Source organism: Colletes latitarsis, chromosome 1, assembly GCF_051014445.1.
Source record: "Colletes latitarsis isolate SP2378_abdomen chromosome 1, iyColLati1, whole genome shotgun sequence".
Lineage (NCBI taxonomy): Eukaryota > Metazoa > Arthropoda > Insecta > Hymenoptera > Colletidae > Colletes > Colletes latitarsis.
The window spans coordinates 35,488,127-35,514,759 of record NC_135134.1 but is presented as its reverse complement, the minus strand read 5'-3'; the positions used below and the strand labels follow the sequence as shown (position 1 = coordinate 35,514,759).

Sequence of the window (26,633 nt, the reverse complement as noted above, 5' to 3'; positions counted from 1 at the left end):
AATATTATATGTTAGAAATTCTAAACGAAATTTTAAAAACGGTCATTTGACCGGTCACGGTAGGTTTAGTGTTAAGTCAATCTTAAAAACAATGTTAAAAGGGGGTGGATGGGAGAATACCTTTTGTCCACTGCAATGAAAAGAAAGCTTTCCTTTTATTTCCAATGAAGAGAAATGTTTTTTTCGCTTAACATAGTGATTCAAAAAATAAATTTGAGATTTCGACAGTTTCTTGTACTTGTTATAGAATACACTTTCTTTAACCTAATTTACAAGTGAATTTACGTATCGAATCAGTGTGAAGTCCTACAGATTTAATACAATGTAATTGTGTTACACAGTACTTTTAATTAACAAAATTAACTTCGTCAATTTATTCGAAAGCAGGTTATGTTACAAAAGAGAGACAGATCCACGATAGTAGCTTTGATGAATCCTTTGGGCATTAAATTCATTATACAATTTGTAATGAATTTAGTTACGCCATGTTGGCATGCGTCGAACTAAATTAAAATGAATTTGAATCGATCGTAAAATTAATGGTCAAAGTTTTACTTGCTGGTTGTAAACGAAAAACTTTTAATAATCATATTGTTTATTGCGTTTAATTTCTCTGTCATTCTTCACTTGTCGTCGGAGCTCGTAGTTCTAATTGCAGGTATAAAACCATAAGGAGGCGTGCAGCCTCTGGTGCTGTCTTCCCTGCTTCTATTCGACGAACCCTTTCTTCTTCTCACTGGTTTTGGTGAACTGTTGCACTTGGCGATGAATTTTATTTCGGCCATTAGCTCTTCTTTAAACGAAACCTGAGGAATAATGATACATTTCAATGGTTATGTGTGATTTGTCTCTTTTATTGTCGCAAATGTTATATTATTTGCGTAGTTGAACGTTCGTGTAAAATCAGTCTGCTAACGTGAGTTACGAAATTAAAAATTCTAGCCGCCTAAATTTATTTCAGTGATACATAATTCATGTACATAAATCAGATATAGAGATTTTTTAAATTATTTATAATTCAGAATATTACGTGCCCATAAAATTAACCGACATTAAAATTATATGTGCAATATGGCAATGTATTATATAGCAGCATTGTTTGATGTGGTCAGAGTAAAGTTTACAAACGTATTTTGGATCACGTTCCACTTTAACGACCTGAAAGAAATACCTGCTAGTATAAAAAAATAATGGCAATTTTTTTACTAAATCGGTGTCGAAGACAATGAATGCAATGAAATTTTTTAATTACCCTAAAAATAATCCAAATTGTTACATATAGAGAAACACTGAATTAGAACTCTTAATTGTGCTTACGTTTTCACGTCTAGATGTAGCGATAATGTCCCAGAGCAGCTCTAATATAGTGTAGAAAAAGGACAGAGCAACGCCTACAGTCAGTACTAAGAAAACACCTCCCACGTTATCGAGATCCAATTCTTCTGCTTGACTTTGACCACCGTCCTCCTACAAATTATTTATATATGACACTTTGCTTGTGCATTTCACTATTACAATTATTTATTTTAGTACAGTAAATATCTTATCGTTAACTACTAATTATTTTTTGAGCAGATTTGAACAAGCTGCAAGTATGATGTAAATTTTAATGGGAGATTCTAGAGGCCAAAATAAGACGAAAATCAAAAATACCAATTTGTTGACTAAAGCTTTGTTAAAAAGTTATTAACGTTTAAAGTTCCGCCTATAGAACGGCAATCATGCGATAGTGGTTCTCATTCAGTATGACGTATCTGACGTATAGATAGCTTTACAGTTTTGTGAGTGAGAACCACTATCACGCATACGCAACTGTTCGCAGATTGCCGTTCTACAGGCGAAACTTTAAATGTTAATAACTTTTTAATGAAGCTTCGATCAACAAATTGATATTCTTGATTTTCGTCTTATTTGGGCTTCTAGAATCTCTCATTAAAATTTTTCCCAAAGATAGTCGAACACCCTGTATATCATACGTCACAAAATTATTGATTTCAAAATATCGTGTACACATATGAAGTGTCCACAATAAAAGAGGAAATGTGAATTGTAATGAATTTTAAGTATAAGTTGAGTTTGAGTGTCTTTAATCGCTGACTTAAAATTTTTCCTAAGTTAGAAGAAATTAATAGTTAAAATAAAAATAGTTTTCATTGTGTAGAGTTTAATGTGTTACATATTACTTAAAATTAAGCAAGTACATCTATGTACACTAAATAATAAATTTTTATTTTTTGAGAAACGCTAAAACTTAACGTTTCCCCCATTTTTTCATGGACGTTTTATATGCTACCATCAGATCCAAAAGAATTCAATTTTGTATCTACTTATTATAATGAATATCAATTTACGATAATGTTTGTTTTACAAATATTCGACTATAAGGATTGCTAGTTATACCGAGCAAATTTTTATTAAATATTTTCCACCTCATAATTTGGTGTTTCCAGAATTGTATAACGAACAGAAATATACAGGGTGTTCGGCCACCCCTGGGAAAAATTTTAATGTGGGATTCTCGAGGCCAAAATAAGACGAAAATCAAGAATACCAATTTGTTGATGGAGGCTTCGTTAAAAAGTTATTAACAATTAAATTCAAAAATTTCAAATCGTTCTGGAAAAATTATTTTCGGTTGTAGGGGTCAATTACAATCATTTTTGGTGAATACACATACCTCCAAAATCCAATCCACTTTCAAGAAAAAAAATCGGGTAGGTGCTGAAATTTTTCGATGAAAAAAAAATTTTTCAAATCATTCTAAAAAAATTATTTTCGTTTGCGGGGGTCAATTACAATCATTTTTGGCGAATAAAAATACCTCCGAAATCTTACTCAGTTTGGAGAAAAAAATTTCTTATCGAAAATATATTTTCTGGCCAGAAATGTCTGCCCGAATTTTCATGCGAATCTTTAAAACGTCATAACTTCTGAACGGATTGAAGGATTTTAATGATTCAAAAGGCAAACGACGCGTATTTTAATCAAGAATATTTAGAAATTTTAACAATATTGAACAAATTGTTCCATCGCCTCGTAAAGTGAAAAAAACCTCATAAAACTGGTCCAATTTTCAAACAGCCATAACTCCTACAATAGTGAATATATTATAATGAAACTCTTTTCCGAAGTAGAGCTCATGGATACTTACAAAAAAGTATTGAACAACTTTTCTATACAGAGTCAAACAAAATTGAAAATGAAAAACGAATTTTTAAGAAAAATCGACCAGGTGCCTTTTTTCGGCGAAAAAAGAAAATTTTTAAATCATTCTAAAAAAATTATTTTCAGTTGCAGGGATCAATTACAAGTATTTTTTGTCAAAAGACATACCCCCGAAATCCTACGCAGTTTCAAGAAAAAAATTCGAGTAGGTGCTGAAAGTTTTAGGTGAATAAAAAGAATTTCAAATGGTCTGGAAAAATTATTTTCAGTTGCAGGGGTCAATTACAAGCATTTTGGGTCAAAAGACATACCCCCGAAATCCTATGCAGTTTCGAGAAAAGAATTCAAGTAAGTGCTGAATGTTTTGAGTGAAGAAAAAGAATTTCGAATGGTCTTGGAAAAATTATTTTTAGTTGCAGGGGTCAATTACAAGCATTTTTGGTAAATAGACATACCCCCAAAATCTTACGCACTTGTGAGAAAAAAATTCCTGTAGGTGGACAAATTTTATTAATAATTTTGTTAATAACTTTTTAACGATGCCTCAATCAACAAATTGGTATTCTTGTTTTTCGTCTTATTTTGACCTCTAGAATCTCCTATTAAAATTTTTCCCAAGAGTGGCCGAACAGCCTGTATAAGTATGTATACTAATATGTATACGTAAAGTAATAGATGTTAAAAAGATTAAAATTGCATATGATTATGTAGAAAAATGAAAATTAATATATAACTATTAAATTAAAACGGATCAACCGAAGATTCAAGTTTAAATTATTATTGAATTCTTGTTTGCAACAGATAAATTTCAAGAGTAAATGCAGAAATAAAGTATTATATTAAAAGACAGCCATTGATATGAGTTATTTTTCTGTAGGTTATTTGTTTTTGTATATTATATACATAACTCGAAGGACGACTTATGTATATTAAAGAGTCGAAGACGTTTAATAAAGATAAGTTTAACATAACTAATAATCTCACTATAAGATATCACTCGATATCTTAATATTAGCGTGTCTTAAAAGGTGTATCCGTATCGTTCATTAATGATACTGTATAACTGGAATTGAATTTCACGCGTAATGTATTTAACGCATTTCCGTTTCATCTGGTTCTACTTAAATATTCATGCACGCATACCCGACACTTTCCTCCGCCTCGCTTCTGCGTCCACCATTTCGTTTTCAGTTCCGTGATCAAGCCACTTTGCTGGAGCTTCAGTACAGCAGTATTCAATGCGTGACGATAAGGCGAATCTAAAATATTTACAATTATGACTACTGTTTCACGAATAAGTAAAAAAAAAGCAGACTACGTCGTTATAGAACTCTCCCAGTATTAATTTAGACGGTATCAAATTTTCTAGCTTTTAATAGCTAAATATTTAGCAGAAAATGTTGAGATCACAGGGAGGGAAGGAAAAGTGTACTTGCTTTTTAAATTTGTCTAATATTCACTATTTTCAATATTGAAAATAACGACTTACGCTAGTAAACGGAGGAAATCGGTTAAAAAACATTGATTTAGCTAATATTTAAAACCATTATTCTCATAAACATTACATAGAAAGGGTCCATGAGCATTATTAGGCTTTTAAAATGAGTCTGTACAAAAAAGAAGGTGTAGAACCACTGGTCTGGAGTCTATGACAATATGGCAGGCAATACTGTATTTGGCTGAAACTTACATTTTTTCATAGCGATTCCGTAGCCTTTTGCATCGAGAAGTCCACCGATCTGCGTCACGTTGCAATATCTTTCGGTGATATATTCTATCGAGCTGGACTCCATTAGGAACGCGTATTCCTCCCTCAACACTTTCTTCAGGCCAGAGTCGTTGTCCGGAGGCAAAACGTCTTCAGCGTTCGCCATCATCGTATCGAACATATCTTTGTAGACCGTGTAGTTGGATTCCTTGACATGGGCATAATTCTTTCAAAAAACTGAATTAGAATGAAGGGCTTCAAATATTGTTTGCCTAGCGAGCGACACTAATTGCTTTCTGTTATATCGTTACATTTGATTAGTGTGGGTGGAGATAGTTGAATTTCAATGTACGTATTCGACTGATTATGCGATTAATTAATGCGACATTGGGTTTAATTCTTTATTATGCAAATACGGAATCGATACATATATGTAAGTATTAACACGTGGGACTAAAGCTAAAGCTAAAAAGATAGTTTTGGGAGCATTTTTAACTAAACTATTCTCGATCTTGTATTATTGGTTTCATATTATGTATATATTCAAGCATTGTTTAAAATACATTACATCTACGTTGATATGATAGGGATATGGTAAACTATTGGGGTTGATAATCTATTCGCGATTAAGCAGGTACTGGACGATCTATTTTCTATGATTATATAATAAATATTATGGGATTATTTAATTCGCCTTAAATACAGTATGTATCGTGTGAGAGATTTTTCACGAGAAATTCCGTTTTGTATTCAATATATGAAAAAATAAGATATTCTTCGACAAAAAAGTTACTCTTTTAATATTAAAAAATAGTAATTTATTAGTTATCACAAAATACTCAATTCTGGTTTAAAAATTTCGATCTCCCTATTTGTGTACTCATCGAGAATATTCAGAATATCCATAAGCCTGTTTAAAAAGTAATATAATATATTTTATTATGAATATTATACACTTGTTTATTTTTACAATTATTTATTTTCATTTATACCTCTTGTGTTAAACAAATTAAGACAGTTCCTTCTATTTTACATATATTCCTTTCTAATTTTCTTATTTTGAAGTCTTGTTTCTTTTAGTGATGTAAAAATATTCTGATATCCAATTTTTTCATACTTCATTTTATGTTAAGACAGAATATCTCTTTAATACAAGATGTTCGATCACCCCTGAGAAAAATTTTAATGGGGAATTCTAGAGGCCAAAATAAGACGAAAATCAAGAATACCAATTTGTTGATGGAGGCTTCGTTAAAAAGTTATTGACAATTAAATTCAAAAATTTCAAATCATTCTGGAAAAATTATTTTCGGTAGCGGGGGTTAATTACAATAATTTTTGGTGAATAGACATACCTCCGAAATCCTGCACATTTTCGAGAAAAAAATTCAGTATTGGCGGAACTTTAAAAATTAATAACTTTGTAATAAAGCCTCCATCAACAAATTGGTATTCTTGATTTTCGTCTTATTTTGGCCTCTAAAATCTCCCATTAAAATTTTTCCCAGGGGTGGCCGAACAACCTGTATATAGAATATAAAAGAGAATTTTAAAATCTCCAAAGTGATGTATCTTTACAAGTTAAAGAAATTTAGTCAGTTAATTACCAAATTATTATTATCAACATTATTACAAAATTAACCTACAATGCACGTGTATTGTCATAGCTTATGGATGGATTTATGTATAGACAAAATGAAAATTTAGTTTTCATTTTTAATTATTGATTGATATCTAACGCAAAAAAAAAGAATTCCTCTATACAAAAATACAATAAATGTAATCCAAAATTGTATATGAAATTGAGTGTCCTTATTTGGACTATAAATATTTATTATAATACTTATTTTTCTTATTCCGACATTTTATCTACCAGATGAGGCCCCAAATCAAAATATTCAAAAATTAATTTGATTTAAAATATACTTTCTACGGCAAACTGAAAATACATAATTTTTAAATTTTATAACCTGCTATTCTTTTACATTCTGCAGCAATCTTGTATCAAAATTAAAATTAATTCTCCACACCGTGTTATCTTATTTAGTGCACACGATCTTTCAGGCGACTTGTTCATAATTATATCTTATGACTAGACGGGGGTTAATAATTCAGGGTTAAATAAAGCATTTATATCAACAGTCTTTCGCTTAACTTGAACTCAGTAGGATAGTACGACATCAACAACTACTTAAAACTCGTAAATATATCTTACATTCGAAACAAGAACATCGGGTGCTGTATTGATCCTGTAAAATTGTTTACTACTGACAACTACATTATTCTTTCTTCACGTTCGATATTTACTAATTGCCTAAAGAATATGAAATATTCGCAGTAAACACCTACTTTGAAGAACATCAAGGTAGACCCGCCCACTTTAGCACCGTATTTGATCGTGTCCTTCTTTGCTAATTCTTCAACGTTTGAGAACGGTGACACTACTGTTTCAACGGTCAAAAACGCCGCCAAGTTGGCTGTATAAGACGATACCATGATTAAGCAGAAGAACCACCAGGAAGTAGCCATCATTCGCGTCGAAAGTCCTCTGTTAACGGAAATTCAATCAATATTACAATTGAGAATAAGTACACCATAGTTGTTTGTTTGTTAATTTTCTTAATTTTATCTTTAGAAGAAGTAGAATTTAAAGAAATGATAATTAAGAAACTTTTTATTCAATTTATTTCCCACTTCTTTATTTTTTTAACATTTCACCTCGAGAATTATTTTTTTTTTATTGAAACTAATTTTACATTGGACGTTGACTATAATAAATGATGTTGTCAATTTGTTGTAATATACAGGTACATGTACTTCTTTTAAACATTTTGATTGAATCGTCATTGTTGCATGTACTTTCTTTACAGTAGGCATTCACTTTTGAAATAAAATTCATATTTCATTAAATATTTTGAATTTTGATAAGTGTTGAAAGGGAATTACAAATTTACTTCATACGATAAAACTATTTTAACGATGTGTGCGATTAATTAACCGTGCAGTCACGTATATAATTATTTTAGTTCAAATTCAAGTGAATTAAACTTACATAGGTGCGATCTCGGAACCCTGTTGCATAATACTACCGATTGTGAACCAGAGGGAATTCTTGAAAGTGAACTGATTCTCCAGTTCCTCAGGCTCTTCTATACACGGATAGGGGTTGTTCCATTCAGCCGGGCATATCCTGCCTATCGCGAATAGTAGCAATGACACAGATATGTAGGATCCGATCAAATACCACCAGACACCAGCAGAGAATGGAGACAAGAAAGAGAACAAACTGGGTGGTGTTTTCGTTGGTTTTCGGTATAAGATGCTTATTCCTGCAAATAATCGAACAAATTAATGTATCCAAATATCTGTCACAAAAATTTGAATCTGATGAGTTTAGGTTATTAAAACGTTGAAAATTTTCGAAGTTGCAATCAAGAATTTTGATATTCCAAAGATTTTAATGTTTAATTATTTTGTGGTGGATGTTGATAGTATATGTAGAGAGTATTCTTCATGGGATACCATTTTGTTTCGTCGACAATTTGTCTTTATTACGTTTCTTGTCAATTGTATTGCGCATATCGTATATCTTAAACGTTAATGATTCATTCGACATTTTGTTTTAGCAATTAAAACTACAATTCAATGATTATAAACCTGAATTCTTTAAAAACTTGATCATGAAAGTGATAAGGACATTTTTTGTTCCTTGGATGTCACTGTAAATGGTCCTACAAGAATTTTTCTACCAATTTCTAATATTCTCTTTTCGTTATCGTTAATGGTTATGAGTAACCAAAATAACATTCCAATTATCGATAATACTAATGATAAAAAAAAAGGCAAATCTTACGTTTAGGGGAGGCAGCTGCGACGACCTTGACCTTGACATATGTTATCAAGGTCACCCCCTCAGAAGGTTTTAGCCGTCGCTCGTTTTTTATTAAAAAGTTATTAATAAAAATGTATTATTGTCTAGTTACTACTATTATCTGTTACCTACTATAAAGTCAAACTCTTGAGTATCCCCCAAAAAGTTATAGCTACCTCTCGTTTTTTATTAAAAGGTTATTAGTATATAAAAATTACCGAAAACAAAAAATAAGAATATGGAATTTCGTTCCATGAGCCCTACAGAGCATAAAATAAAACATCCCCCACGAATTGCGCCTCCCAGACTCCCCCTAAAAACTACACTAATACCGACACCCATTTTTAATAAAATATAATTTAATATAATCGTTTTATTTAAATGAATATATTATCTTGTAAATTGTTTATTTTTATATGCTAATAACTTTTTAATCAAAAACAAGCGACGGCTAAAATCGGAGCTGTCTCCTCTAAACGTAAGGTTTACCAAAGGAAATTTAATAATTCGTAATGATTAGTTAATATAAAAAAAAATTTAATCAAATATTAATCACTGCACTATAACTTGTAAAATACGTATATCTTATTATAGTTATGATTTCCGGTTATAGGTTCTTGGTGTATTAGGTTGATTTTAAGAAGTTATACCTAAATTCATAAAGGGCATCGTAAAATCGACCGCTGCTTCCCGTTCAGACGTTATGGTTAAATCAGTAATAGCTAGATGAGCCTCCTGCAACATAATTTCACCGGATATTGCATTTTAATTCCTCTCCGCTGTTGGATTATAGCATGCCTCAATGTGAACATCATCGAAACTAACGTCGGCCATAATTTTTCCCAGCATCCCCGTCCATCTTCTTAGAGTCTTCGAGTAGGACCCGTAAACATTGTCTGCTTGCACTTCGAACGTATAATTGAAGCCGAGCATTTTGCTGAGCTCTTGAATAATATCGATACCAAATCCTTCGTAACGGTCATTTCCGGTCATCATGTCCGCAGATTTCTTCAACATGCCATAAGGGTGGCTCTGCAATGTACAATGTTCGTAGCAATTTAACTTTGCTCCATTCTATTTTCTATCGCGGTTTTTAGTTCCATCGAAAGGAACTATTTTCTATTTGGACTCTTTGTTCATCTTAATACAAATGGTTGAGAAAATTAAATTTAAATTTAATTTTAAAATTTGATTTAAATTCGAGTTATCTTCAGCCTAACAATGAAAACTAGAAAAATATATAGTTGTAATATAAAAAATTAAAGACAAATTTAAAACTAGACTATCTGAATAGTATTTCTAATTCGCGTGTATATGAAAACATAAACATAAAAAAATTTCTTTTCCCAAACTTTAATTATTTTTAATACGCTTCGAGGAAACCAACTTTTAATGATTTTGCTCTTTTTTAATATAATAGTAGTTCATAGTGAATAAATTTAATTCCCATTTGGTTTCCTGTTAATTAAAATATTGTTAGAGAAACATAATCGATATCGCGAAAGTTTTCGAAGAGTTTGAATTTCGATTGTTCACGTACAATGGCTATCAAAACGATGAACGTTTTATTCTGAAGACTGAACTCCGCGTCTGATTTCGGGGGTTCGCTTTCCGGTTGCCATTCTATGGAGTTGGTGCTGTTCCACACTCCAATCTTCTTCAAACCGTCTTCCGCCAAGCGTAACACGTCCAACTGGAAATCGCTGCGAAAGCCAGCCGTGTCGAACTTAATCAAACCTGTCAAACCTTCCATTTCGCTCTGAAAATAGTCGGCGGAAACATCTAACAAGGTTATATATTCCTTTCTTTGATCGTCGATATTAATGATTTATTTTATAGTTTCGTTCCATCAAAATAATACTTCGTAATTAAATGTTTTATTGGGTTGTTCGGAAAGTAATTTCGTTTTTCTCCTTCGTGAAAAGGAACAACTTTCTTATAATATACAGGGTGTTCGGCCACCCCTAGGAAAACTTTTTCTAGAGGCCAAAATAGGACGAAAATCAAGAATACCAATTTGTTGATGGAGGCTTCGTTAAAAAGTTGTTAACGTTTAAAGTTCCACCCATTCTGAATTTTTTTCTCGAAAGTGCGCAGGATTTCGGGGATATCTATTCACCAAAAATGATTGTAATTGGTCCCTTCAACTAAAAATAATTTTTTTTAGGACGATTTGAAACTTTTCAATTTTGGTGAAAAAGTCTACCTACTCGAATTTTTTTCTCGAAAATGCGTAGGATTTCGGGGATATGTCTATTCACCAAAAATGATTGTAATTGGTCCCTTCAACTAAAAATAATTTTTTTTAGGACGATTTGAAACTTTTCAATTTTGGTGAAAAAGTCTACCTACTCGAATTTTTTTCTCGAAAATGCGTAGGATTTCGAGGGTATGTCTATTCACCAAAAATGATTGTAATTAAGCCTCGCAACTGAAAATAATTTTTCCAGAACGATTTGAAATTTTTTTTTTTCGTCGAAAAATTTAGGCACCTGATTAGATTTTCGTTAAAGAATTTTTTTCTCGAAAGTGCGTAGGATTTCGAGGGTATGTGTAATGACCAAAACCGATTGTAATTAGCTCCCGCAACCAAAAATAATTTTTTAGAACGATTTGAAAAATTTTTTTTTCGTCGAAAAATTTCAGCACCTACCCGATTTTTTTTCTCGAAAGTGGATAGGATTTCGGAGGTATGTGTATTCACCAAACATGATTGTAACTGACCCCCGCAGCCGAAAATAATTTTTCTAGAACGATTTGAAATTTTTGAATTTAATTGTTAATAACTTTTTAACGAAGCCTCCATCAACAAATTGGTATTCTTGATTTACGTCTTATTTTGGCCTCTAGAATTTCCCATTAAAATTTTTCCCAGGGGTGGCCGAACACCCTGTATATTTGATAAATAAAAAAGAAATAACCTTTTCATTATTAGTTGAAAAACCGTTTATCGTAGAGCAATTTATCGTAATTTTGTTTAGTTTTGTTCATGCTTTTAACTATGCGTACGTAAATTGTATTAATAAGCTCAATATACTGAAATAATAATAAAGATAATATTGTACTGTAAGTTGGAAGTAATGTGTGTCATTAAAATGAAAAATCATTGCAATCATAAATATATAACAACATTCCCACATATGACTGTAATTGACCCCCGCAGCCGAAAATAATTTTTCCAGAACGATTTGAAACTTCTTAATTTAATTGTTAATAACTTTTTAACGAAGCCTCCATCAACAAATTGGTATTCTTGATTTTCGTCTTATTTTGGCCTCTAGGGGTGGCCGAACACCCTGTATAAATATTTTATTGAATTGTGTACTCGTTATTTTGGTCCAACATCTTTTGCCATCTTTCTGGTAGTAGCATGATTCCATGCTCATAAAATTTCTGACCTTTATTTATAAAAAACTAATGCAAGCGATTTTCGACATCGTCGCTTTAAGTAAATGTTTTATTGTTTAAGAAATTTTTTAAAAACCGGAACAAGTAATAATCCAATGGTGCCGGATCTGGAGAATATGATGTATGTATCCCATCTAAACTGCAATAGCTTCTGACGAGTTACTAAACTTGTGTGAGGTCTGGTATTATCATGTTGGAACCCAAATGTCGAGCTTCGAAACGAAACCAAGTCGTTTCGTGTTTCATTCACAAACAGTCGAATTCGACTAATTTTTTTTTTTTTTTATTGAATGCTGTGTAACCCTCTACAGGATTATTAGGAACGCATATAAATGCGTAATACAAATAGGATATATAACTACATTGAGATTATCTGCATACAGTTAATGATACAAAATTATAAATTACAGAAAATCAGCAGCTGATTTAGATTAAATATATATACAATGGTTCTCTAGGAATTTGAAGATAACCATTAGCGAGGAGATACTTGGTCGAGAAAGGAAAGTGTTAACCGAGTAAGGGGGGAAAAAAATTCAACAAATTCAACCACTTAACAATTTCTCGTGTTGTTGTTCGTCGGTTTGCTTCAAGCAATAGCTCCATTTCCCTTTTTCGGCTTTAACTAATCTTCCAGAACGTGGGCCATCTTCGATATCAAAATTGTAGGTACGAAATTTTGCGAACGAGTTTTGGCACTGCCATTCTGTTAAAACCATCTTCTCCATACGCGTCATACGATTTTATTCTTGCTTGAACGACATTTTTACTTTTTCGATAATAAAAAAGCAAAATGTGCAGTTTCTGATTTTCTATATTTGACGGGACACCAAAGGATCACAATTGCACAGAAACAAACAAAAGCTTTTACAAACAAGCCTTAAAGTGTCAGCTGTGAAAATATATAATGAAAATACGGTTTAGAATAAAGTTGGCTGGTTAAAAATACAATTAACGTCTCTGTTGGTAAGAAAACAAAACTACTTTCCGAACAACCCAATAGTTAACTAATTTTCTACGCAGTTTGTAAAGAATGATTTTCACTGTTTGATCTATAATGGACTAAACTAAATTTTTTCGAAAACTAAGTTTCTTACGAGCAAAAATATTTCTTGTTTCCAGTTTAATTTTATGCGTAAAATTGCAATCTGCTCGATTGTGGCATTTTGACACATCCCGTATAAGTAAACAAACATACTTACGAGACGCATAAAGTTGCTCAAACTGTAGCCATGCTCCCAACTCAAACTACCGTTGCAGGATAGTTGTTTCACGTCGCCGTGAATGGCGTCCTTTAAACGTTTGAAAGCCCTCGCGAAAAGTTGCACGGCGTCGTACATGAGAGCTGGCTCAACGCGTAGCTGAGAAGGATCGGTCAAGCCCCATTCGTTCTTGTGCATTTTCACGATATTCTGTACGATGGTACTGTTGGGATCGATCAGACGTACTCCCGTAAAGTTCACACCGGAAAATTGGTACGGCTCCAGATCGAGCGTTTGAAAGTCCTGAAACGACCGTACAACCGACGAACCGTTCGATGATACTCGATTATTAAATTGTTCGTCAATAAATAAAAGTCAACGATAATTAAAAGCAATTTGCACGGTAAAAACATAGTCCTGATGCCCATCCGGCATCTATGATTCTTTACTTGCTTTAATATCAACCTGTTATTATGACTTAATAACTGCAATTAGTGGTATATTTCTATTTAATACCAAACCTAACGCGACTGGTCAAATGGCCGTTTTTTAAATTTTGTTTAGAATTTATAACGTATAATGTTATTTTAGCGCCATTTAAATTCACGACTTTTTTTATAGTATCCGTACAATGAATTTTTCACTATTCACTTCTATTCTTATTATTTGTTTTTTATGAAAAATATGTAGCCTATCTTGTTTATCACGACGGCTAATCTGACCTATTGAACGATTTCTATTTCTTGACAAAAAATCTGACAAAATTTGATATCAAATTCTGATTAGCTTCCAATGTAAATAGGAAATTATAAAGAAAAAAAGAAAGGAGAGAATCTTCAGTTTCCACTGTCTTAGAACAGTCTAACAACGCGTTTTATCAATAGTTAAACTTTGCATGCGTACAGTTCCGATAATAATGGCTCCATAATTGAGCCACTGTTAGAAGTGAAAAGGCCCCCCTTTTAAAATGATTTTTGTTTTATATCGATGCGACTTTCCGTTTTGGAAATACCGTAATTTAAGTAAAGGGATAATTTTTAATATTCCACACTGCATCTGAGAAAAGTCTCTTAAAGCGTATTAAAAGTACAAAAAACTTTAGACACGTGCAGTTCCAAAACTACTAGTATTTTCTTCATAACTGTGCCACTGTTATAAATGGTAAAGTTTCCTCTTTAAAATGATTTGTGTCTCATGTTGATCCGACTTTTCGTTTTAGAAATATCGAAAATTAAATGAAGGGGTAATTTTTTAATTCCCACTACCTCTGTCTCCGTCTAACGCGTCGGACCTCTCTCTCGCACGTGAGACGTGACCGACAAGGAACCTTCGCGACCGGCCCGGCTTCGATTTTGATGAAACTTCGTACACTTATGAAGCAGCCAAAAATAATCGACACGTATTTTTTTTAGCTGCGGTAACTCGAGTTTAAGGGGTGCAACCACCCCTTGAAGCTTTGGTTCGAAACGGCTATCTCGAAAACGGAAAGACATACGAAAAAATTGTTAATGGGCGAGGTTAATGGTTTCTTATGTACAATAACATGGTGTTAAAAAATTTATCAAAATACAATTTGTTTATAACAAAAAAAAATTATTAACTTAATTTTTCATTTTATTGAAATTTTCATAATGACAAAAAATGACGAGCATTTTATTCCAAATCCATTGGTATGTAACATTTTTAAATTGCCTCCTACAGTTTTGCAGATTTTTATGATTTACATCTTGCGCGTACATCCACTATGCTAGTAGCCGTTCTAACTTTGATTTTAATGAAGCACTGTAGGCTTGCACTAAATTATACAGTGACAAGTAACTAGTAACAATAACAGTAACAAGTTTCCTAACAACAATGAAAAGATTAATTGTTTTTATTACCCACCTATGACATCGTGGTACAGGTGGAGCGATTTATAAATTATAAATACATACAGTGTGTATAGCAATTACTCTATGTAGTTTCGGTAATAGTGATACTTTTCGAAGAAATGTTTGAAATATAAAAATTTCTTACACCATGCGCATTTAATTATTGCCACGTCACCACAAATATGGCATCTTGATTCATTTTTAACAGAATAGCAGTACTCAACAGGAATCTAGAATGCATTTGGTTTTTCATCTATACAGATGAAAAATTTTAATGGGAAATTCTAGAGGCCAAAATAAGACGGAAATCAAAAATACTAATTTGTTGATGGAGGCTTCGTTAAAAAGTTAATAAAATTAAATTAAAAAATTTCAAATCATTCTGAAAAAATTATTTTTGGCTGCGGGGCTCAATTACAATCATTTTTGGTGGATACACATACCCCTGAAATCCTACCCACTTTCGAGAATAAAATTCTACTGAATAGTACCTACCTAGTATGTACTGAAACTTTTAGATGAAATTAAAAACTTTCAAATCATACTAAAAAGATTATATGTAGTTGCAGGGGTCAATTACAAGCATTTTTGGTGAATAGACATACCCCCAAAATCCTACGCATACTCAAGAAAAAAAATTCCTTACCGAAAATCTAATGTGAGGCATATCTTTAAAACGTCATAACTTTTGAACGGATTGAAGGATTTTAATGTTTAAAAAAGCAATCAACGCATATTTTAGTAGAGAATATATAGAAATTCTAAAAATATTGGAAAAGTTGCTCCTTGACCCCGTAAAACGTGAAAACCCCCATAAAAGTGGTCCAATTTTTAAACGGCCATAACTCCTAAAATAGTAAAGGTATCTCATTGAAATTTTTTTCTGAAGCAGAGCCCATGGGCTCCTACAAAAAAGTATTAGACAACATGTCCGTACAGCGTCAAACAAATTTATTAAAAATTAAAAACGAATTTTTAAGAAAAATCGACAAGGGTAGGTGCCTAAATTTCCCGGCGAAAAAAAAAATTTCAAATCATTTTGGAAAAATTATTTTCAGTTGCGGGGGTCAATTACGATAATTTTTGGTGAATAGACCTACTCGCGAAATCCTACCCAGTTTCTAAAAAAAAATTCAGTACGGGCGGAACTTTAAACGTCAATAACTTTTTAACAGAGCCTTCATCAACAAATTAGTATTTTTGATTTCCGTCTTATTTTGGCCTCTAGAATCTCCCATTAAAATTTTTCCCAGGAGTGACCGAATACCCTGTATAGATGAAAAACCAAATGCATTCCAGAATCCTGTTGAGTACTGCTATTCTGTTAAAAATGAACCAAGATGCCACATTGGCGGTAACGTGGCAATAATTAAATGCGCATGGTGTAAGAACTCTTTATATTTCAAACATTTCTTCGAAAAGTATCACTATTACCGAAACTACATAGAGTAATTACTATAAACACTGTATGTATTTATAAGTTATAAATCGCTCCACCTGTACCACGATGCCATAGGTGGGTAATAAAAACAATTAATCTTTTCATTGCTGTTAAGAAACTTGTTACTGTTATTGTTACTTGTTACTTGTTACTGTATAATTTACAGTGGTTCATTAAAATCAAAGTTAGAACGGCTACTACCATAGTGGATGTATGCGCAAGATGTAAATCATCAAAATCTGCAGAACTGTAGGAGGCAATTTTAATATGTTACATACCAATGGATTTGGAATAAAATGCTCGTCATTTTTTGTCATTATGAAAATTTCAATAAAATGAAAAATTAAGTTAATACATATTTTTTGTTATAAACAAATTGTATTTTGTTAAATTTTTTAACACCATGTTATTGTACATAAAAAACCATTAACCTCGCCCATTAACAATTTTTTCGTATGTCTTTCCGTTTTCGAGATAGCCGTTTCGAACCAAAACTTCAAGGGGTGGTTTCACCCCTTAAACTCGAGTTACCGCAGCTAAAAGAAATACGTGTCGATTATTTTTGGCTGCTTTATAAGTGTACGAAGTTTCTTCAAAATCGAAGCCGGACCGTTCGCGAAGATTTCTTGCGAGTGATGTAATATTTACTATTTACTACGAACACACGCGGTCAACGACCTTACCAAAGCCGCGGTGAAAGTTCATTGACCTCGTGACGCAAGCAATGAAAAATAGACAAACACTTCGAATCCTTGTATCTCCGGAACTAATTACGCTATCGACTTGAAACAAGTTTCATTTTAAAGGGCTCTTCATCCTTTATCCGACGAATATATCAACTATTATTTATCCTGTCTTCTATGTTTATTTTGAAATCTGCTTTGATTCTATGCGCCCAAAGATGTTTGAAGAAGAAAACTGGATTATAAATTGTTTACTTAATTGAAAAAGAATTTAAATTTGTATACAGGATGTTTGCATAATTACTATGTCATTTTTTCATAAACAATTGTTTTCTCCCGAATTAACTACGGTATTGACTTGAAACAAAATTCAATTTCAAGTGCGTTTTATAGTCCATGTGATAAAAATTAAAAAATTTCGACATAATTTGTAAATTTTCTGTATGAAGTTAAAGTACTAAGCACACACACTTAGAGCAAAATTATTGAATATTTTTGTACTGATTTTTAAAATGCACGCTTTAAGAATAGATATGCGACATAAAAGACAAAGGTATCTTACGAATAAACTTCAAAACACAATGTTCTATACGTACAATGCAAACATTAAGAGTATGTTACCTTGTAAAAGAGAGAAAGAAAGCCTGGTCATTTCGTCGGTCATGGTAGGAATCGATATACACGAAATGTCGGTAGATTTAGTGTTAAGATAAGTGTAATCATTACTGATCTCTTATTTTGTTTTGTTTAAAGGAATTACAAGAAGAGTACGTCTTCAAAGCTGTAAATATTATTTGTTACTTGTTTTCCTAGTATAGTTATTTCTAATAATAGAAATGACTTGGTCAAAGTTTGCAATAAAAATATGTGAATCCACATAGTATTCACTCAAACTAGAAATATACAAAGAATCGTGAAATAGAAAGAAAACTTTGTGACAATTAGACAATTGGTTGTCGGAATATGCATGTAAATGAATAAATAACGAAATTGAATGAATAAAATTGTTCTCTTTCCTTTCTTAGATTCATAAAAACAAAACTGTTTATTATCCAACTTATTAGTAAAATTTTAATCCGTAATCTAGAATGTAAATGAATATATTGATTCGATAAACTGCGTAACTATTGGCAAATTGATTGTTTTCGTACCATATAAAAGAACGAGAAAATTACTTTACCAGTGAAGTCACTATGATCTTATTCTTCTCCGACATGATACCGACTTGTTGTGCTTGTTTCAGCACCTCTGCGAGAATCTCGATGGAAGAATCGATAATAATGTTTTCGATTTCCGCGTCTTTTATCTCTCGCATCACCTTCCTGGACGAAATTCGGTGCAACGATGAACAATTCGTGGGCTACAGTATGACAATTAATATAAATTTACGTACCTGTAACTAGGACCAGGTCCTAAATGGTACAGAAAGATCGTATGACTGCGAGCATCCAAACGTTCCAACAAACGATGAGTACGAATTAAACTGTCGGTATTTTCGTATAATATTCCAAACGATTTCCATTCGAAATCCGTAATCAATAGATCGAAAATCTAATAACATATAAAATATTTCTTTAATGAAATCACTGTGCTAAGTATTTCTGAAAGATAATTATTGGTATGATAAAGCAAGCAACATAATAAAGTAATTTTTTATTACGCACTATATCAGTATTTATCAAATTGGGGTCTATAAACATATTTGTGCCATTATAAAAGTTTTTGAAAATAGACTTATATTATAGAATAAGAAACATGCTTTCAACAACAGTTTATTCCTATTCAATGGAGTTTTCATCTAGTGCAATAAAGAACTTGAATTTCGTTATAAATATTTTATTTAAACAAAACATATACAGGGTGTTCGGCCACCCCTGGAAAAAATTTAAATGAGAGATTCTAGAAACCAATATAAGACGAAAATTAAGAATACCAATTTGTTGATGGCAGCTTCGTTAAAAAGTTATTAACAATTAAATTCAAAAATTTCAAATCGTTCTAGAAAAATTATTTTCGGTTGCGGGGGTCAATTACAATCACTTTTGATGAATAGACATACCCCCGAAATCCTGCCCACTTTCTAGAAAAAAATTCGAGAAGGTGTGAAATTTTTCGACGGAAAAAAAAAATTTCAAATCGTTTTGGAAAAATTATTTCCGATTGCAGGGATCAATTACAATCATTTTTGGTGAATAGACATACCCCCGAAATCTTACGCATTTTCGAAAAAAAAATTCAGTACAGGTGGAACTTTAAACGTTAATAACTTTTTAACGAAGCCTCAATCAACAAATTGGTATTCTTGATTTTCGTCTTATTTTGGTCTCTAGAATCTCCCATTAAAATTTTTCCCAGGGGTGGCCGAACACCCTGTATATTGATGATAGTTTTTTAAAAATTTGCGTGTTTATCTACGTATGCTTCAAGAACACAATTTTAGATCTTAAAAAAAATAGATATAATCTACCATCAATTTTACGGTCTTTGTGTAATAAAATTTGATTCATTAACATAAAAATACACGGTTAAACGTCAACAACTAACGAGGGTTTGTGGATTGGTACATAGTACTGGTGTCGTACTTAAAAGGATTAAATAAAGGGGGACGTTAAAAAATACCCATTTTAGCATTGTCTGGAAATAAAAAATTTAATATCGAATCACTATCATACTCACGTTTTGGACTCAAGTTTAACATCTTTTCCATCGTATTTCGAAGAAGTGGTAACACTTTTGCTCTTTGGAAGACACTCTGACAGTTTACGAATTTTTGAATGAAACGAAAAAAATTGAATGTTTTGATTTTGTATTTCATTTCATAGAATTGTAACATAAATAACAGATTGGGATAAATAATTACGTTCAAGGACGTATAAAAATCTCGCAAGCCTGAATAGTTAACACGTAGCATATATTTATCTAGTACGTTTTTGTTACATGTTTTTGTTAAGTTATTATTCTTTTTTTCTTTTTGAAATTAGGTTTAAAGTGTTCTGGTTTAGTTTTAATAATTAAAAATTCTCACATTGAATGGTATGGGTAAGTTCCAATGATTCTAATATTATTACTTTTTGTCGTGTTTCCCAAACGCTAGAGAGAATTACAAAAAATCGAAACATGTATTTATATTCTTTCATTTTTCGAGTAATTGTAAGATCAGTTCGTGTTAAACAGTTTGAATTAGTATAAACTTCATCTGCTCCTGAGTGCTCTTTCTCGAGATAATTTGTTTTCAGAATCGATAAACAATAACGAATAATAACAAAGTTATCACTGCAAGTTATTCAAACAATTTTGTTTCATCTTTACTATATGTATAGAGAAATATTTCTTTTAATTAATTATTTTACGTTAGAAATTAAATTTTCAATGTATAAATGTGATTAACGTATCGATGATACGTAAATAAGACTATTTTACTGAAAATTTGATTTTTGATCGTTTCTCTCTATATACTCGTTATACTATACGATACTTAAAATTGGGCGTTTTTAACATCCTCCTAACATTGAAAATTTTTCGATTTAACTTGCGAAACTCGTCACATTCCACGTACCACCGAGAGAGTTTCCGCGTGAGGATAGAAGTTTATCCCTTTACCGCGTGCTTGCATGGGTTCCCATCTGGCATAAATGTGAGGCATTTCCATGGTGTCACATATACTCTGTACGTGTTCCGAAGTGACTACATTCTGGGGACCAAAAATCGCAGCGATTCCCGTGCCCATCAGCTCGCATACTAGGAACATTTCAATGAAATCGGTGAAATTACGGTGAAATGGAAACGCAAACCTTCGAACCCAAAAGCTCTCTACCTTTCAAAAACACTTCATACGTGTCCGTTACAACTTGGTTCGATTTTGCTACGAGGAACACGTTGGCTAACTCCGCGTTCTTGAAACGTTCTTTGTTCACCGATTTCACGGACGTTTCGAATGTTCTCTGTATCTCCTCGCCATCGTCGAACAATCCTCCTGAAAGAGTTAAACATAAGCAGGCGTGTCTCTCTTTACGAATTTATTTCAACGGTGTACGTAAACCTAGGAAGCTAAACAAATCGATTTTTATTCATTTTCCTTTCACGCGTTTAACGCTGACCTTGCTTCACTTTCCATTTAAGCGTCGCGTAAATATAAAAGCATCTCTGTGTAAACAAAAGATATGGGGCAAACAAAACTTTTATCTCGTTTAAAATATTTGAATGAAATTTATTAAAAAGGTGTAAACATATTTTTTAGCATTGTATGAATTTTAAAGTATTATTTTTTAAATATGAAAAATCGACACGGCTTTTAACGATATTTCGTTAATATCGTGTAAAAGAAATTAACCATTGCATTTCAACAATTTTTTTATAACCTTACTTTATGAAACAACAGAAGGTAACATAACGACGCAAGATACTAAAATACAAAATATTGTTCCAAACTATAGTAACGATAAATAAATAGAAAATAAAACGAAATTCTTTACATATTCCCGTAGTATAACTTTTTGTTTTCTATGGTTAAGGGTTAATATTCGCATAATTGATAAAAATATAAAATTTTATATTGTCTCCACTTTTAGTGTTTCTATAAAAAAAAACAGATTTGAATACAGATTATACAGGGTGTTCGGCCACTTCTGGGAAAAATTTTAAAAGGAGATTCTAGAGGCCAAAATAAGACGAAAATCAAGAATATCAATGTCTTGACTCGTTAAAAAGTTATTAAAAAATTAAATTGAAAAATTTCAAATCATTCTGAAAAAATTATTTTTGGTTACGAAGGTTAATTACAAGCATTTTTGGTCATTACACATCCCCCCGAAATCCTATCCACTTCCGAGAAAAAAATTCCTTAGAGAAAATCTGATGTGAGGCCCAGAATGCTTCCCTAAAACTTCATGCGAATCTTTAAAATGTCATAACTCTTGAACGGATTGGACGATTTTAATGTTTCAAAATGCAAACAACGCGTATTTTGAAGCAGAATATGTGGAAATTCCAAAAATATTCGAAAAGTTATTTCTTGACCACGCAAAATAAAAAAAAAACCGGAAAAATGGTCTAACTTTTAAACAGCCATAACTCCTACAGTAGTGAATATATTTCAATGAAACTTTTTTCTGAAGTAGAGCTCATAGGTACCTACAAAAAAGTATTACACAACTTTTCTATACAGCGCCAAATAAAATTACTAAAAATGAAAAACGAATTTTTAAGAAAAATTGACCCAGAGGGGTGGTGCCTTTTTTCGGCGAAAAAGAAAATTTTTAAATCATTCTAAAAAAATTATTTTCAGTTGCAGGGGTCAATTACAAACGTTTTTTGTCAAAAGACATACCCCCGAAATCCTACGCAGTTTCGAGAAAAAAATTCGAGTAAGTGCTGAAAGTTTTGAGTGAAAAAAAAGAATTTCAAATCGTCTGGAAAAATTATTTTCAGTGGGGGGGGGGTCAATTACAATCATTTTTGGTGAATAGACATACCCCCAAAATCCTGCGCATTTTCGAGAAAAAAATTTAGTACAGGCGGAACGTTAAACGTTAATAACTTATTAACGAAGCCTCTATCAACAAATTGGTATTCTTGATTTTCGTCTTATTTTGGCCTCTACAATCTGCCATTAAAATTTTTCTCAGAGGTGGCCGAACACCTTGTATACAAACGTATTCCAAATATTATACTTAAATGTAATTAATATTACTTGAATCAGAACAAAGAATATTTATTGCGTCAAATAAATGTGAATTTGGACAGATGTAAAATTAATAAATGAATAATAAAAGAAAAAGTGATTTTTTGCATATTTTGAGGCTTCTCTATTCTAATTTGTACATAAGTAAAATAAAGTACTTTCCCTTACCTATATGAACCCTTTTGGGGAATCCTAGAGCACAGGAGAACAAGATCAACGGGAGACATTTGATCAACATCTTGTAATCATTCTACGCAGAGAAAGCAACAATTAACCTGTAACAACAATTGAAAGTAAGAACTCGTAATAAACTTTGTCAAACAATCTCAACAATCTATATACAATAAACATGTCAAACTCATTTTTCCCGAAGGCTAATTTGCACTCTGCAACCAAGCCTACAAGTGTATAATTATTTTATAATAAAGCATGTTTATTGATATAATAACAACGACCAATTACCGGTTCTAAAAAAGTTAATGTTTTTAAGAAGTTTCGATTAATACGTTGCGAGCCATTTTTAAAGTCAACATAATTATTGTATAATCTATAAAACTGGTAGGAAGATTATAAGATAAATCATATAACATTTAAGTGAACTGATGGAAGCAATAAATATGATACTAAAGTCTATAAATACAATAATAATAAAAATAAGTTAAATATGGACTAATAGAAATTTAAAAGGTATGTAAAAATAATGAAAGGTTTAATAAAACACAATAATTATTTAAATACACAGATGAGAAATATATACGATGATAAATACAATATATAGGCGATATATTTATGTTTATTTCAAAAGTGACAAAACGTATGAGTCAAATGCGATAATAAAAATAGTTTCAGAATGATAATCAATCGTTATTTATTTGATAAGACTCATAAATACTTAGAACACTATTTTTTAATTGTCGCACCGCTATATCACAAATAAAAATGTATAGAATTAAAAACAACCGATAATCTCCACGGAAATAAATAAAATTACAATATACCCGGGCATCTTTTTGTTTAAACGTGTGTCATTGAGATAAATTTAAACAATTTCTTTGACTTTTTATTTCAAATTATTTTATGTCGAGTTTTAATAGCATCCGTCAAGCAGCCTCATTTCTATTTTAGTGATTACCAATAAAAATTAAAATAATTTAATAAAAATTAAAAGAATCTGATAAAAATTAAATTAAAATTTTTATTTATGGCTTCCATTTACCATGGAATGCAGCGAACAAATGTTTTTGCCAACATTTTGTAGAATTTTCTATTGAAAAATTCATGACGGACACATATTCAGATTCATTGTTCGGCTAGCGTCGACGTAAAGCAGTTCGACGAGACGCGATTAGCTTCAAAGGCAGCCAGCATACGGGTCGGCGCAGGTTTATTTGCAAGAAGATCACGTATACGCGATTCGTTGCAAGCTGTTGACTGCTGAGATCTGAACGAGCACTTAACCGTAAGACTTTGTGTAAACTAAACGGAAACTATTACACGCCCGAATTCTCGGCGCGCGTAAACATTTACATCCGTCTAAAATCAGTCCTCCAATATTGAGTTCCGTTATTTATTTAAACCTACCGAAGGGGGCTTCTGGTCTGTCAAATTCTCTTTCGACGTTTTGCACGTCGACGCTATTGTTTCAGGCGTGAAAAAAACATTTAGCTATCTACTATACATTACACATTATTTTATACCTTTTGTTTTCTTCTTTTAGATTATTGATGAAATTCTTTGTTCCGCAGTAATAATAAAAGAAGCAGTAATCAACAACTTTAGAGTCGCAGGCTAACAAAACTGAATATCTCCGATATATTTCTCGATATATTAATCGTGATTCTGAAGTAGTTAAAATTGTTTGGAACGATTTCACGAGGGTATTTTCCTTGTAAATTATGCGTTGCGTTCTGGTCGATCGTTTCAGTTGAACGAGGAAAGTGTAAAAGCTTCGCTTTGTAACGGTTCGCAAAAATCGACATTGATGGTCGGAAAATGGTGAAAAATAATTTCTTTTAATCGATACAATTTTTGTTTCGTATTCTGTTTTCATTGTAAGCAGCTATAATTTAAAACAAAAAGGTAACATTCAACTATACGTGTCTGTAACTTGAACAATTTTTTAAATTTTGAAAAATCCTTCAAGACACGTCTAAATATCGCTAAAGACTACAACGTGCCTAAAGCTGTACATAATTTGAAATTTACTCTAAAAGGTGTTCGATTTCACGTGGAACGACTCTTTTGTCAATGTCTCCCGTCCATTTTGGAACTGTCCATGCAAGCGGAATATGTTCGAACACGTTACTGTTTCTTCTCCAAACGCTCAACGGAACATTTCAACCGTTCCAAGATCTAATTTTATGGTCAATCGTTATTCGACGTTCGAATCTATGACTATACAGTATAACAAGGTTATGTTCAACAAAGATCTATTTTCAAATAGTCGTAATTATATTCATAAAAGTCGGCATAAATGAAGATCAGATTTTCTCTTAAGAAAAAATCAATCGTAATACTTGGTAGATGCACCGTGTATGTTGAACTTGTCCTATCTCTACTGTCAGTCTGCCAAACGCATTCAGATTGACGCGTTCTTTTTCGTTCGTTCGTTCATCGTTCGGGCGCCTCTTTCATACTGTCGTTTCAGCGCGTAACAGTCGCGACAGTTGCGGGAACGTGTCATGAAAAACGCACGAAAATCTTCGAGTGCGCGCAACAACTCCGATATATTTAGACGCAGGGCGTTGTCGCCATTGGTGCTTGTCGCTTATAAGCTCTGTGACATAGTTTTCGTTGAATCGCAATCAACGACGCCTCCTGACCGACTTAGGTTTACGTTTAATTTTGTATTTTCGAGAACAGGCATGTGTTTGTAGTTCTCAGAATTTTCTTTTCCATCTTTGTATTAAAAATTAAAATGTCGATTGGACGACGTTACGAAGACAATTTCGGCCTTTGAAAAATTTATTTTTAAACGAACTCCAGGAACGTGATTATTTCTTCCTGTTCCTTTCGTTCCGAGAATGAACTCGATAGAAACTGTAAGTTCGTCGAGAAAACGGAACTCGGTATTAGTACGTCTGCAAATTCAACGACTTATTTGCCTAAATTATTAATTAAGACAAAGTAAAATTCGTGCAACGGATGGTTATCGATAAATTAGTTGTAACTTTGTTCTTGGAGGACTGGAAAGTTCTCGAATTGAAAGGATGGAGTTTTAGGAGCTTTCTTCGTCGCATGCTCGAAGAACACAGCGAGTGTTAAATGCGTTGGGACTTACCTAAAATTGCAATTACACTTAGCCCGTCACCTGGAACAGAAGTTTGATAAACGTGCTTTTCAGAAGGAACACCGCGGCATGCACTCTAATTCCGAATGCCACTTCTCGAGTGGCTTTTCACTGCGCACACGCAGCCTCCCTTCCAAACCTCTTCGATTCATTTGTACACCGTAACATGGCGGGCACCTACCTTGGATCTAACTTATTGTTAGATCCGCCGCCAGTAGCTTTTCGACGACACGCTGTCCGCGAATCATGCTTTTTGCACACGCAGGATTCGCCGTTCACTGTTCATGCTTTTCGTACTTTCACGAATGCTCGAGC

At 32.4% G+C, this 26,633-nt stretch overlaps 1 protein-coding gene across 3 annotated transcripts; it reads right to left on the bottom strand.

The window, feature by feature from the left end:
* Nucleotides 1-81: 81 nt before the first annotated feature.
* On the bottom strand, nucleotides 82-26,435 carry LOC143343366 (glutamate receptor ionotropic, kainate 2). 3 transcript variants are annotated; one of them, XM_076768207.1, is made up of 16 exons: nucleotides 26,310-26,435; nucleotides 23,198-23,304; nucleotides 21,164-21,322; nucleotides 20,906-21,087; nucleotides 18,743-18,900; nucleotides 18,530-18,671; nucleotides 13,355-13,657; nucleotides 10,285-10,503; nucleotides 9,570-9,776; nucleotides 9,395-9,479; nucleotides 7,926-8,202; nucleotides 7,223-7,421; nucleotides 4,856-5,099; nucleotides 4,309-4,424; nucleotides 1,318-1,467; nucleotides 82-806 (listed from the first exon to the last, which is right to left on the bottom strand). In XM_076768207.1, the coding sequence occupies exons 2-16, from the start codon at nucleotides 23,265-23,267 to the stop codon at nucleotides 624-626; spliced, it is 2,694 nt and encodes an 897-aa protein (XP_076624322.1). In that variant the 5' UTR covers nucleotides 23,268-23,304; nucleotides 26,310-26,435; the 3' UTR covers nucleotides 82-623. The 3 variants fall into 3 exon arrangements, with proteins under 3 accessions (XP_076624322.1, XP_076624331.1, XP_076624338.1); XM_076768216.1 differs by having other exon boundaries at nucleotides 23,198-23,279; nucleotides 26,310-26,432; XM_076768223.1 differs by having other exon boundaries at nucleotides 83-806; nucleotides 4,856-5,081.
* Nucleotides 26,436-26,633: the final 198 nt, after the last annotated feature.

Coding starts and splice junctions, on each gene's coding strand:
- LOC143343366 (XM_076768207.1), bottom strand. CDS start 23,267: ATGTTGATCAAATGTCTCCCGTTGATCTTGTTCTCCTGTGCTCTAGGA. Junction 10,504..13,354: donor TGAGCAACTTTATGCGTCTC/GTAAGTATGTTT, acceptor GACTATTTTCAG/AGCGAAATGGAAGGTTTGAC. Junction 9,777..10,284: donor TCATCGTTTTGATAGCCATT/GTACGTGAACAA, acceptor TGTACATTGCAG/AGCCACCCTTATGGCATGTT.